This window comes from Acanthochromis polyacanthus, chromosome 19, assembly GCF_021347895.1.
Source record: "Acanthochromis polyacanthus isolate Apoly-LR-REF ecotype Palm Island chromosome 19, KAUST_Apoly_ChrSc, whole genome shotgun sequence".
In the NCBI taxonomy this organism is placed as follows: domain Eukaryota; kingdom Metazoa; phylum Chordata; class Actinopteri; family Pomacentridae; genus Acanthochromis; species Acanthochromis polyacanthus.
Genome location: NC_067131.1, coordinates 16,887,345 through 16,901,271, shown reverse-complemented (window position 1 = coordinate 16,901,271; position 13,927 = coordinate 16,887,345). Strand labels below are relative to the sequence as shown.

At 37.0% G+C, this 13,927-nt stretch overlaps 1 protein-coding gene across 1 annotated transcript in view; it reads left to right on the top strand.

Annotated features, from left to right (window-relative positions):
• The first annotated feature begins 7,844 nt into the window (after window positions 1-7,844).
• The window catches only part of baiap2l1a (BAR/IMD domain containing adaptor protein 2 like 1a), a 39,768-nt gene continuing 33,685 nt past the window's right edge, over window positions 7,845-13,927 (top strand). Inside the window, exons 1-3 of the mRNA XM_022197621.2 lie at window positions 7,845-8,101; window positions 10,261-10,336; window positions 10,527-10,613. Of these exons, the coding sequence (XP_022053313.1) occupies window positions 8,051-8,101; window positions 10,261-10,336; window positions 10,527-10,613 (214 nt within the window). The 5' untranslated portion in view covers window positions 7,845-8,050. The remainder of the gene's footprint in view (window positions 8,102-10,260; window positions 10,337-10,526; window positions 10,614-13,927) is intronic.

Sequence of the window (13,927 nt, the reverse complement as noted above, 5' to 3'; positions counted from 1 at the left end):
AGATAGATAGATAGATGCTGGTATATCATCTTAAACCTTTTGCCAAGACTCTGATGGACACTATTCTGTTCATTTGTATACTTGAATACATTTTATGAATAGGGAAACTCAATTATATGTAACTTTGAATGCAAGTCTTTCACTTGTATTTGAGTAATTACATATGTAGTGGTGATATGTAACTCAGATCATTTTCTTGACAGCCTTGTAGGACCTTAAGCCATGATCTAAAACTCGGCTACGTACAGTGCAGGAGGAACTCTGGACACCAGTTTGGTCTGCTACTTACAGACTTATAGTCCAACACAACCACATGGCTTAATATGTGGGATTTTTAAAAAAAAAAAAAACTTTCTCCTTTACTTGTTTTTATGTTAGATCAGGGGTGTCAAACATATGGCCCGCAGGCCAAAACTGGCCCACCAGAGAGTCCAATCCGGCCCGCAGGATGACATTGCAAATTTTTCAATAAAAGTACCTCCTATTTTGAATTTGCTCACTGTTCTGACACAATTTAAAAATATTTTTATGCATTTACAAGGCAGGGGGAAAACTTCAACTTCTTCCTTAATAATTCACACTTTAGTTTGTATGGTGTTACTACACAGATGTGAACATGAATGTAAATTTAAAATGATCTCTAGATTATGACAAGTTGTTTTGATTATTAAATAAAATACTGTATCATTCATTCCCAGACAACCGTGACTAAACGTTTTGTGCCTTTGTAGACACACTATGAGCTGTAAGTTGTAATGCACATAATGTAAATGATAAAACGAGGCATGATATTGTTGGCATTGCATTTAATTAGTTTGTTCATAGAAATTTGCAAAAAGATAGTTCATTGAATGTGAACATTTTCAGAATGTACTTTTTTGGACTTAAACAAAGGGGAGTTGTTATTTATAGGTTGCTATGCTATGATTTTACTGGTCTGGCCCACTTGAGATTTGATTGAGCTACATGTGGCCCCTGAATTAAAATGAGTTTGACACCTCTGAACCAGACAGACAAGGTGTCAACTAAAAGAAACAGTCTCTGCGCATGAGGGTGCAATCAGAAAAGGACATTTACATATGAAAAACACTTTTATAAAATGCAAAACAACAGCCCAGACAGCTTTATGTCTGAAAGTTTAGAAACTCTCAAAAGAATATCTGAGGCTGTGATCATCTGAAATGTATTTATGCTGAAACAAAGCTTCAAATACATCAAATCCTTCTTTCTAGATATTCTGATGCATGTTTCCTGGCACTGTTGTTGTAAGTAGTTATAAATTGCAAAGTTTTTAGGTGTTTTTTACATCCTAGTTTACTTATCTAGCCTTTATCTCATGTATTTATTACCTGCCTTGGTGTTTCCAATCACTCTGCATCTACTTAAGTTGGATACTGTGGATTACGCCCTAAAGAAGGTGGTTTGTGGCGGCACCCATGGGTGGTAACTCAGCTCTGTTTTACCGTGTACAAGTACTGTCTAAGTTTTCAGAATTACATCATGAAATAGCAATGTGAATAAGAGCATTTTTACTTTTTCATGCCACAACAGCACCTTGGATCTTTTTTCTTTTTGAACTGTTCAGTCCCCTAACAGAGAACACCTTCATGACACCTGTCTGAACTGCTTAGCACTTTGGATTTTTTGAGGGAAAAGTATTCAGAGCTTTAAAAGTAAAAATTTTTAAATCAGTTCTAAAACTAGCACGAAGCCAGCGAAGAAAGGACAGGCGTAATGTGTGATAGTTAAAAAAATGGTGAGAGAAGAAAGACTTTTTGCTGCAGACAGAGAAAATGGAGTTTCAGTAATCTAGCTGTGATGAAATAAAAGCATTGATGACTGTTTCACGTACTTTGGTAGAAAGAAATCACTCTCATTTTAGCCAAATCAAATAGATTGACAGAAGAGGCATGATAGATTTGGTTCGGCTGTTGAAAGGCAGGTTGCTGTCATCTAAAACACCAAGAGTTCTCCACTGTGGGGAGCCAAGATGAGAATTTCTATCTAGTGTTTGCAAGCTGAGTTTTGGAGGAGACAGTGCCAATTATTTTATATATATCTTTTATTCGAACTAGCTTCGAAGCAATCTTTTATTTTTTCATTTATCATAAAACATTGTAGGTCATTTTATTGTGAATGAAACTCATTTAACATTCCCAAGCCTGGAAACAAAACCAAAAAAAAAAAAAAAAAACTCAAAACACATGCTCGAAAGTAATAGTAATGCTAAAACAAAATGTATTTTAAATGTGGAAAAATTGCTTCAATTCTATGAAATATGCTGGAACAGTTTTTTTGTCTGTGTTTGTTTTGTTGTGTTACTTGTGTGCAAGTTGTTGTTTTTTTCAGTGTATATATATACACACACACTCAACAAAAATATAAACACAACACTTTTGTTTTTGCTCCCATTTTTTATCAGATGAACTCAAAGATCTAAAATCGGTGATAGTGAGCACTTCTCCTTTGCTGAGATAATCCCTCCCACCTCACAGGTGTGCCATATCAAGATGCTGATTAGACACCATGATTAGTGCACAGGTGTGCCTTAGACTGCCCACAATAAAAGGCCACTCTGAAAGGTGCAGTTTTATCACACAGCACAATGCCACAGATGTGGCAAGATTTGAGGGAGCGTGCAATTGGCATGCTGACAGCAGGAATGTCAACCAGAGCTGTTGCTGGTGTATTGAATGTTCATTTCTCTACCATAAGCCGTCTCCAAAGGTGTTTCAGAGAATTTGGCAGTACATCCAACCAGCCTCACAACCGCAGACCACGTGTAACCACACCAGCCCAGGACCTCCACATCCAGCATGTTCACCTCCAAGATGGTCTGAGACCAGCCACTGGGACAGCTGCTGAAACAATGGGTTTGCATAACCAAAGAATTTCTGCACAAACTGTCAGAGACTGTCTCAGGGAAGCTCATCTGCATGCTCGTCATCCTCATCGGGGTCTCGGCCTGACTCCAGTTCGTGGTCGTAACCGACTTGAGTGGGCAAATGCTCACATTGGATGGGTCTGGCACGTTGGAGAGGTGTTCTTGTTCATGGCAGATGGCAGACAGCGTGTGTGGCGTCATGTGGGTGAGATGTTTTCTGATGTCAGTGTTGTGGATGGAGTGCCCCATGGTGGCGGTGGGGTTATGATATGGGCAGGTGTCTGTTATGGACAAAAAACACAGGTGCGTTTTATTGATGGGATTTTGAATGCACAGAGATACCGTGACAAGATCCTGAGGCCCATTGTTGTGCCATACATCCAAGAACATCACCTCATGTTGCTGCAGGATAATGCACGGCCCCATGTTGCAAGGATCTGTACACATTTCTTGGAAGCTGAAAACGTCCCAGTTCTTGCATGGCCAGCATACTCACTGGATATGTCACCCATTGAGCATGTTTGAGATGCTCTGGATCGGCGTATACAACAGCGTGTACCAGTTCCCGCCAATATCCAGCAACTTTGCTCACCCACTGAAGAGGAGTGGGACCCCCCCCCCCCTCCCCCAATAAAACAAAACTGCACCTTTCAGAGTAGCCTTTTATTGTGGGCAGTCTAAGGCACACCTGTGCACTAATCATGGTGTCTAATCAGCATCTTGATATGGCACACCTGTGAGGTGGGATGGATTATCTCAGCAAAGGAGAAGTGCTCACTATCACAGATTTAGACAGATTTGTGAACAATATTTGAGAGAAATGGTGATATTGTGTATGTGGAAAAAGTTTTAGATCTTTGAGTTCATCTCATAAAAAATGGGAGCAAAAACAAAAGTGTTGCGTTTATATTTTTGTTGAGTGTGTGTGTGTGTGTGTATGTATATATATATATATATATATATATGAAGAGTTCATTTGCAAAAATAGGTAACTCCGTTTTCAGAAGACTTATTTTTTTATTGTTTACTTGAGATAAAAAAATAACACTAATAAATTATTTTTTCTCTATTTTGTCATGTATATTTCTACTGACTCAAATCCACTCAACTTCAGTTTGATATTGTCTCACATAAACAATAAAAAAAGTTTTCTGAAAATGTATCAAAACGGAGTTATCTATTTTCATTTGTTTTTGCAAATGAACTCTTCATATATATATATATATATATATATATATATATATATTATGGCATGCCGTTTAGGAAATTATATATATAATGAAAGTCGATATATATATAATGAAACTTGATATATATATAATGAAAGTTGATATATATATAATGAAAGTCGATATATATATAATGAAACTTGATATATATATAATGAAAGTCGATATATATATAATGAAACTTGATATATATATAATGAAAGTCGATATATATATAATGAAACTTGATATATATATAATGAAAGTTGATATATATATAATGAAAGTCGATATATATATAATGAAACTTGATATATATATATAATGAAACTTGATATATATATAATGAAAGTCGATATATATATAATGAAACTTGATATATATATAATGAAACTTGATATATATATAATGAAACTTGATATATATATATATAATGAAACTTGATATATATATAATGAAAGTCGATATATATATAATGAAACTTGATATATATATATATAATGAAACTTGATATATATATAATGAAAGTTGATATATATATAATGAAAGTTGAGATATATATATAATGAAAGTCGGAATATAGAATGTTCAGATTTTCATTCCATCTATTCAAAGTTTCATTCCATATATTCAGACTTTTTCCTACTGAGCCCTGGAAGGACATGGCAAACAAAAACAGGAACCTTATTGGACATTTGCTCTTCAGATGAGCTCTTCTGTGATTATCTGTCTTCATGGTTGTCACAGGGAACGGCGACTACGTTTGAGAAAACAGGTAATTTTTAGAGATGTTTTGATTCTGAACACTGAACGTGTTAGCATTAGCTTAGCTACTTAGCTTCGACTACATTTGCATCCCTACATAGCTTAAAGGTTAAACACATGCACCATATGTTGATGATAATGATAATATCTATGTTTATCTTTATAGCTGGTCTTAAGGCTAATTACGAGGCAGAGGTCAGCTGCTGCCTGGACACATCCATGATCACGCCACTGGTGGGACACAATTGTACTGGATTTCAGCTGAAGGCTGCTGTTCTGTCCAAACTGAGACATTTTTATTGTGACATACCCTCCACTGTTGTTAGCTTTTGATTCAATAAATTTTTTTGAGATGAGGAAATCACTATTGCATGTTTCTAGTTAAATACCCTATTTTTATGATATATCACTAAAGCATGCACTTTTTATATTTTCCATCAATTTCACCCAAAAGTTGAATAACTATTTGTGAGCAGTGTATGTAGACACATAATAGAAGCACATTTCAATAATATGTCTGCTGCAGTAGTGCAGTTTATCTACCTAGATTGGTGTAACAGTAAAAAAAACATATGCTACTGATGTTTCTGACTAAAATCTGCTTGAAAAGCACAACTGCTTACCTGTCAAAATGTGTGTAACAAAAGTGTGCACTGAACACTGAATAAAGTCTCTGTAGATTATAGACAAAATTTGCATCTCTCATCACAAATTTCTGTTTATTCACCCAAAGTGCATGAGTAAAATACAAAACAGGTGAAGTACTAAAAAAGATTTATTTTCTAGAAAAGCCAATAGTCAACAATGCAGTTTAATTCTGGGACAGTTGCTCCAGCACCGACGCCATGCGTCCCATCAGTGCAACCAAGGTTTTCATTCATCTTCTGGATGTTCTGGAGAATGGCAGAGGTCACGTCTTGGTGTCTTCCGATCTGTTCCAAGAACCGTTCCTCTGACCTCTCCAGATACTGCAGAGGATCCAAAGCAGCTTCCTGGTTCCCTTTTCCTGCATAAAAGCACCAAAAAGTACTAGTTGTCAGTAATTATTTTCTATTTTCATAAACACAGTTAACTTAAAGTAAATGTTCTATTTTGTGATTTTAGGATGGGTCAAAAGATAACATACTGATCATGTTGATGTCTGCATAGTCTAAACAGATCTTACTTGATTTGGTCTGTAGAGAGGAGGACGGCGTGGAGGAGCTGCAGGACGGAACCAGTAAGCTGCAGACTAGTGCTCCTGGTAACTGGACCTCATCATCCAAGGCCGACAACTAAATAAAATGAACAAGACATGCTGTTGATAGCATCTGTAATACAAATGATTTTATTCATTAACTGATTTATTGCTTTGTCCATACAATGTTAGAAAGTGTTACAAATAATACCTGTAATAATTTCCAACAGTGATAAATGCCTTGTTTTATTTTACAACAAAAAACACCAAAAGCATCTGTGTATAAGAAATCAGTGCATTGGATTTCCACATCTGCAAAGCTAGAAAATCACACATCAGAATTTTACCTTGAAATTATGAAAATAGCTGCAGATTACCAGTACTCTTTACTTCATTGTGTTAACTTGATCATTTGAATCAGTTTTTTAGACTTGTATTACTGATACAAAACATAATCAACACATAAATTAAAATGTGTTCGCAAAGAGTTCACTGGTTCTTCAAGGAAAATTTCAATGATAACCATATAGTTCAGTAATATGATTAATGGGTCATTGTGTAACAGCGTGGGAGGTTCTGAATACAGGTCTTGGACTGAAATATTGCTGCTGCTTTCCTCCGGTTTTATAAGGAGTTGTTTCATAGCTTGTTAGCTTACCAGCGGCTAACTGGCTGGCAAACAATAGTTCAACGCCAACCTCTAATCAGTGATCCGGTGTCCGGACCGCGTTAGCTGGCGGAACGTTCATAATACTGATGTGGGACTGTTGTAGCTAGCGTATTCATAGTAGGATAACAGCAGGATGTTGGAGAAATAAAACTTACCATTATCAGGATCGCTGGTCTGCATGGCAGACTCTTAGCGCATCGCACTGCTTGAATGTCTGTGTATTTCAGGCCGATTTCAAAATAAAACTCAATAAAATTCTCGTCCGGGTGAGTGTCCTTCATTGTCGCTTCGCCATACGGACATGTCCCTTCCGGGGCTCGGTAGGAAAAAAGATTTGATATATATATAATGAAAGTTGATATATATATATATATATAATGAAAGTCGATATATATATATAATGAAACTTGATATATATATAATGAAAGTTGATATATATATAATGAAAGTTGATATAATGAAAGTCGATATATATATATATATATATATATATATATATATATATATATATATATATATATATATATATCAAGTTTCATTATATATATATCAAGTTTCATTATATATATATTGACTTTCATTATATATATATATCAAGTTTCATTATATATATATCAAGTTTCATTATATATATATCGACTTTCATTATATATATATCAAGTTTCATTATATATATATCAAGTTTCGTTATATATATATCGACTTTCATTATATATATATCAAGTTTCATTATATATATATCAAGTTTCATTATATATATAATTTCCTAAACGGCATGCCATAATATATATATATATATATATATATGGCATGCCATACATATATATATATATATAATTGTACACTGTAGGACTCCCACCACTCTCTGTACTAACTGTAGTACTACACCGCCCTCTGTGGGTCAGTCACGGTATTTCCATCTAATCACAGGCAGCTTGAGCCATCACCAATCATGCGTCACGGCTCTCTGAGTTTCTTTCCTAACAAGCCGGAGAGTCGCCACTGATCTTTGCTTTTATTTGGTTTCACTGGTTGAAACTTTAATTCGTTTAACGCCTCTCGTGACGTCACGGCCCCTCCTCCTCCCTCCTCCCCTAACCGGAGGGGGGAGTCTCTCGGTGTCCCGGTGATCGGTGCGTCCGTCCTCCGTGCTCCTGAGCGTCTCTGTGGCCACATGAGCGGAGTGTGGGAGCAGCAGCGGCTCTGGGATTTACTGAGGGAGCATCTGGATTAACACCACACACCAGATTTTTTTATTTCTCTTTTTGTTTTGTTTTTTATTATTCTTTTTTGAATTGTTGAAGCTTTTTTTTATTATTTCTGGGCTGAAGAAACAACCTGCAGTCATGTCTCGGGGTCCGGATGGTGTGAGCAAGCTGACAGAAAGTACCTACAAGGTGAGTGAGCCCGCAGCTGGTTTGTTTTTATGATTAACACTGAGCGCAGAAATCAGCCCTTTACAGTCAGGTGAGGCTAATTTGTTGTCATTTTAGGAAATCCAAAGGAAAAAATATTGTTTTTAAATGATTAGGCAGAATCAAACGTGACTAATATTCCTTTATTGGGACTTTTATTTTGTAATTGTATTACGTTTAAAGGACCCATTCTTTAAAAATAATGTGATGGAGAAAGTTTCTGTTCTGCATTTAATAGTCAAGTGAGTCTCGTTTGTTGCATTTTTACAACTTGCAGTGGCGAAAATAATATTTAATGATTGGAGAGAATTAAAATGAGATTTTCATTTATTAAGACTTTTACTTTGTAATTGTATTTTGTTTAAAGGACCCATTCCTTTGCTTCTATAATGTAAAGAAAAATACACAATGGAGAGGGTTGGTGTCGTTAAGAAGTGATAGAAGGTCCAACACAACTGGCACCACACCCATGCTGTATGATTAAAATATGGACAAATATGTGATGGAGAACGTTTCTTTTATTTTGTAATCGTATTTCGTGTAAAGGACTGCATTGTAAAGAAAAATATGTGTTATAGAAAGTTTGTGTTCTGCATTTAATAATCGGATGAGTCTGGTTTATTGCATTTTTGAAAATCATAGCGGTACATATACTATAAAATAGAGACTTTTTTATTTTGTAATTCAATGTTGTATGAATGGCCCATCCTTTTGCTTTTATATTGTAAAGTAAAATATGTGATTGAGAGAGTTTCTGTTGTTTACGAGCAACAGAAAGTCCATAAAAGCCAACACCACACGCAGACAGAGAATGATTCAAATATGTATAAAAGTGTGATATAAAAGGTTTCTGTTCTGCATTTCAGAGTCAAATGAGTCTGGTTTGTTGCATTTTAGGAAATCATGATGGTAAAAATCACTATAAAATCATCAGAGAGAGTCTAAATGTGCATGTGATTGTGTTTTCTGGAAACTTTTATATTGTGATTGTGTTTTCTATAAGTGACATACAGTTTGCTTTCACACTGTAAGAAAAATGTGTGATAGAGAAAGTTTCTGTTGTTAAAAGTGACAAAAAGTCCAACAAAACCAGCATCAGAACCCGATATTGAATGATTACAAAATGCATCAATGTGTGAAGAACATATCATTCAGATAAATACTATGAAATGATGAGAGTTACAGTGTACCTGTGATTTTCACTTCCTGATGCTTTTATTTTGTAAGTGTATTCTACTTAGAGGACCCAGTATTTTGCTTTTTCATTGTTTCTCTTGTGAACAATGACAGAAAGTCAAACAAAATCACAGGAGGCACACACCCCGATGTTAAAATATTTAAAATATGCTTGAATACAGTCGAAGCCCTTCTGTCTGTGTGATCAGGAACTAATCAACCTGCTGATCAGCTGTGATTTGATCAGTGATTGGATCATGAGTTTCATCTTGCTTAGTCACTCGGTTCACTCATCTGCCTCCCACATGTGATAAACATCTGGAGATAAGCCGTGAATGTGGGTGTGTGTGTCCTCAGTCTTGTAAATGCAGAAAGCTGTTACAGAGAGGAGGGTCGTAGCTGTAGTTTTCAAAGTGCCACAGTTTCACCTGGGAGGGCGAGAAATCAAGGAACCTCCCTGTTTTTTCTCTCTCTCCTCTTCTTCTTCTCCATGTAAAGTCATACCTGCCCCCTTTCATTGTTCTATTGAGGGCGTGCCTGGGGAATAGAGACAGGGAGGTGAGCGGCAGCTTGATTGTTGAGACATTTCAATAGAGAGAGACGGGAGCCGGGGGAGGGAGGGGATGGAGGGGAGGGAGGGTGATGAGGTTGGTGCCGCAAATAGCTGCCACTTTGTGTGGGACTTCGCTCTTTTGAGGGAGTTGCGTGGCATACGTGAGGGGTCAAGTTAAAGATTGAAAGTTTTTATTGTTCTCACATGGTGATATTTATAGAGCACCCAACACTTGCACTTGTTTTCATGTGTTTTTTTCTCTCCTCCACCCACTCCTGCAAAAATAGCCTCCAGAGTTTTATTGTTCATGGCAAGGCCCGAGAAATTAGTCTGTGAAAGTTGCAAATAAAAAAAAAGTGAGGCTGCTTTAATTCACAACAACCATGTGTTTCTTCTGCTCTTTGCCCCCCAGAATGTGATGGAGCAGTTCAACCCAGGCCTGAGGAACCTGGTCAACCTGGGGAAGAGCTATGAGAAATCCGTCACAGGTAAATGTACCTAATGATCCATAAGCCCCTCAGTGGACTCCCTAGTGCTTCATAGTTGCTCCCTTTACCTCTGTTTTTAAAGTGACCCTGCTTTGAATGGTCAAAACATTACTTTTTACCAGAACTCTGTGACCCTGTAAGTCTTGTAATAGCCTGTAACTCGATATTGCTTGTCTGTCTCCCCACTCAGCCATGGCTCTCGCTGGAAAAGCCTATTTTGATGCTGTAGCAAAGGTGGGAGAGAATGCTATCGTGTCTCCAGTCTCCAGAGAGCTCGGTGAGTTCCTAATCTACCTGCAGTGAGCAAAGGCTCACTGGGGTCTGATATCCATGGTTGAATGTTTCTGCTGTCTGGAGCCTAAACAAGATAATGACTTCTATCTTCCACATATATTTACATGTACTTAAAGGGACTGTTAAGAGAAATTAACTTATTCAGCTTATCCATGCTTCCGTCTGTGTATAAATATAAGGATACTGCTAGCTTTGCTTAGCTTAGCTTAGCTTAACGAAGCTCTTGGAAACTGAGAATTGACAAATCTGTTTCTCCCCGAAGATAATAAAATCACCTCTAAGATTAAGTCTTACACCTCATTGTAAGCAGTACAACCATGCTAGAAGTAAACAGAACCCAACAATGACTTTAATGAAGTATGACACATTTATAGTATCATAAATCATGACAAAAAAACCTCAAAGAAAGTTATATTTCTTTGATTTTTGTTTCACAAAATAGAAATAAGAAAACCACTCAGAGAGCGCAGTATTCCACCAAGTCGTTGTGTAATTTCCCATGGATAAGTCCCGATAAGTTCAAAGCAGTCGATTTGTTCTAGGACTGCAATCATGTGATCATCAGCAGACAGCTGACGTAGTGTTTACTTGTCATAGTTACAGTGACGCTGTGCCGCTATCTCGCAATGATACAGAAATCTTGAACAAATCCATGGATCCAGACTATAAGCCACCAAAATGTAATCAGTGATTTTTTTTAAAATCACAATTTTACGCTTAGATTTGGTTCATTTTCTCTACAAAACCAAAAGTCATACATGATAACATTAAGAACTGTCATTAAGAACTGTTAGCAATGTGATGATTATTTCTATTTCTGTATTTCTATGATAAATAATGTGATTTGGTCAATATTTTAAAAGAATTGGCTTACTTTTCAAATCCATAAAACTTGGGGTTGAGAGCGCTGACATCTATTCTGTGCAAAAATTAAAGCAGAAAAAAGTTCTTTTGTGGTTTTACAGTCGGGTTGTGTGCCCAACTCTTTCTTGTCTGAGAGCTCAAGATATCCAGAAGTTATAAATGCAACCTACCAGTGACAACAAGACTCCCAGAAGTCAGCTCCTGTGGCCAAAATAGGAAACCCTTTAGAACCACAACCTGCTGCTATTTGTGAATTAAACAGAGGCAGTATAGTTAGTTAATTATTGAGGTTTAGAGAAACTTTTTCAGACTACTTTTGTTTTTCTTTGGTCAGCTATAGACTAAATGACTCACACAGTCATGAGTGTCATCAAGCTTCTATTTAAACTTTTGGCAGGAAACTGAAGTAGTTAATCTTCGAAAATGGCAAACCAACTCCTGAATGTTGAAATCAGCACCCATGCTTTACCCAAACATCCTGTCAGATAATGAATCATTATAGTCTTCCTGTCCAACTTCGTCATGGTGACACGTTTTGCCTGCATGTCACCATCAGCCCAAACACCAGTCAATTATGCAAACATCTGGAAATAACAATGATCGAACCCTCAAGACAGCAGAAATTCATTATTATGTGCCATCTGATTGAAGTGCTTCCTCTTCTTTGTCTCTTCCATCAAGCCAGCACAGGTTGTTTTTCATCCATGCTGTGAGTCATCTCCAATTATTCTATTAGTGCTAAAATTCAGAGCTGACCTACTTTGTCCGAGGACCGTAATTTGGCGCTATTACAACTCATCAAGATGCTGCATCACTCCTTAGTGCTGGGATTTGCAAATTGGTCTGATGCAAGCTCAGGTTGATGTGACATGCAGGAAATCAGGGAAGAGGTGGTAAAATGGAAAGATAATGGTCTGTCTCTGCACCTGGACTTTTAAAGGAAGACTGTAAGCATTTCATGTTATTTCTACTGCTATTTCAGAACACGCTCTCTTCTTTTACATGGCATTTGCATTGCTTCAAGCTGTAAACAAATTTTGGTGAAATGTCAGACTTGATGAGTGGATTCTTTTTAAAGCCGTCTCAAAATAGTTCCGTTTGACTGTTTGATTTGGTGAAAATGGAAGCAACGTGAGGAGGAAGTTGAAGAACACTACGCCGTTAGTGCAGTGTCTGAAAATGAAACCACGAAGAATACATTTCACTAAGCTTGCCAAAAAATCCAGACTCCCAAACAAGATTTTCTGCCTTTTCTTCTTCATTCCTCTGAAATTCACTTGGATAAAATGTGAAACTGAGCAGCTTTTGATGTCGAAACAGGTTCGACCTCAGTGATATTAAAAACCTCTCTTCTTACCCAATATGACACCCCGGATTATTGGTAAAATGTGTGAAATCCAGTACACAAGAGAGCACCAAACTGAAAGTAAATCTGTGTTTTGACTTGAGCGTTTCTGTCTGGCTCTGAAACATTCCATACTGTTACGAAATGCTGATCAAGTTTGTTTGGCCACACCTGTCAGGGAACAATGGCAGCACTTCATCGCTCCATTAAATGATATGTTCATGTTACATGGTTGCCCGGTGACATTGTCGCTACATGACGTAACCACGGAGGAGAAACAACTCTACTAGCATCTCAAGAGATGCTGCTGTTGCTGTTTTGAACATGTGGGAAGTCACAGATGGCCGTTTTAACTGCAACCATTCAATGTTCATCCAATATGGACTCTTTTCTAATTATCAGGAGAAAAAAGAGGCTATAAATAAGTGAATGCAGATGTTATATCCCTTTTCAGACATGAGATATGCGACTTTCCTGGCTTCTTCAGTCTGTTAAAGTGACTGCATTCTGTCATTTAGACATAGATCAATTTTACATAAACCCTCAGAGCCTGACAGACGCACTTTGCATCCAAATTCACATCCCTTCTTCAAAGCTGAGCTGCTTTCTAAATATTTGTTACGGAAGGTGTAGCGCAAAACAAATGAAACCACATGAATTGACCTTTCAAACAATGCCAGTTGCTTGTCTCTGCAACAAAGTGTCAGGAAGAAAAATAACTTAGAATTTACATCAGTCAGCCAGTCAATCAGGAGCTTTATTGTTGAAGCTCATGAAAGCAATACAATGAAATTCTGACTACATGAAATGTGGTCATAGTTACAGCCTGCACATATCTGGATACTATTTAGATATTAACTGTACAATGCAGTCAATGCACAGACATGTTATTATGTATGCAGTTATATGCAATGATGCCATCACAAAAAGGAAAAGAACGTTTGTATCCTCTGCGACAAACACTTCAGTAAATAAAATAATGACTTTTATTTCCTTTAGGCACTGAGCATGTATCTTTCTCAATTTCTAAATCACACAGTGTCCCAACATTGTGGTTCTGACATTACCAGATTCCAAACAATCTTCTC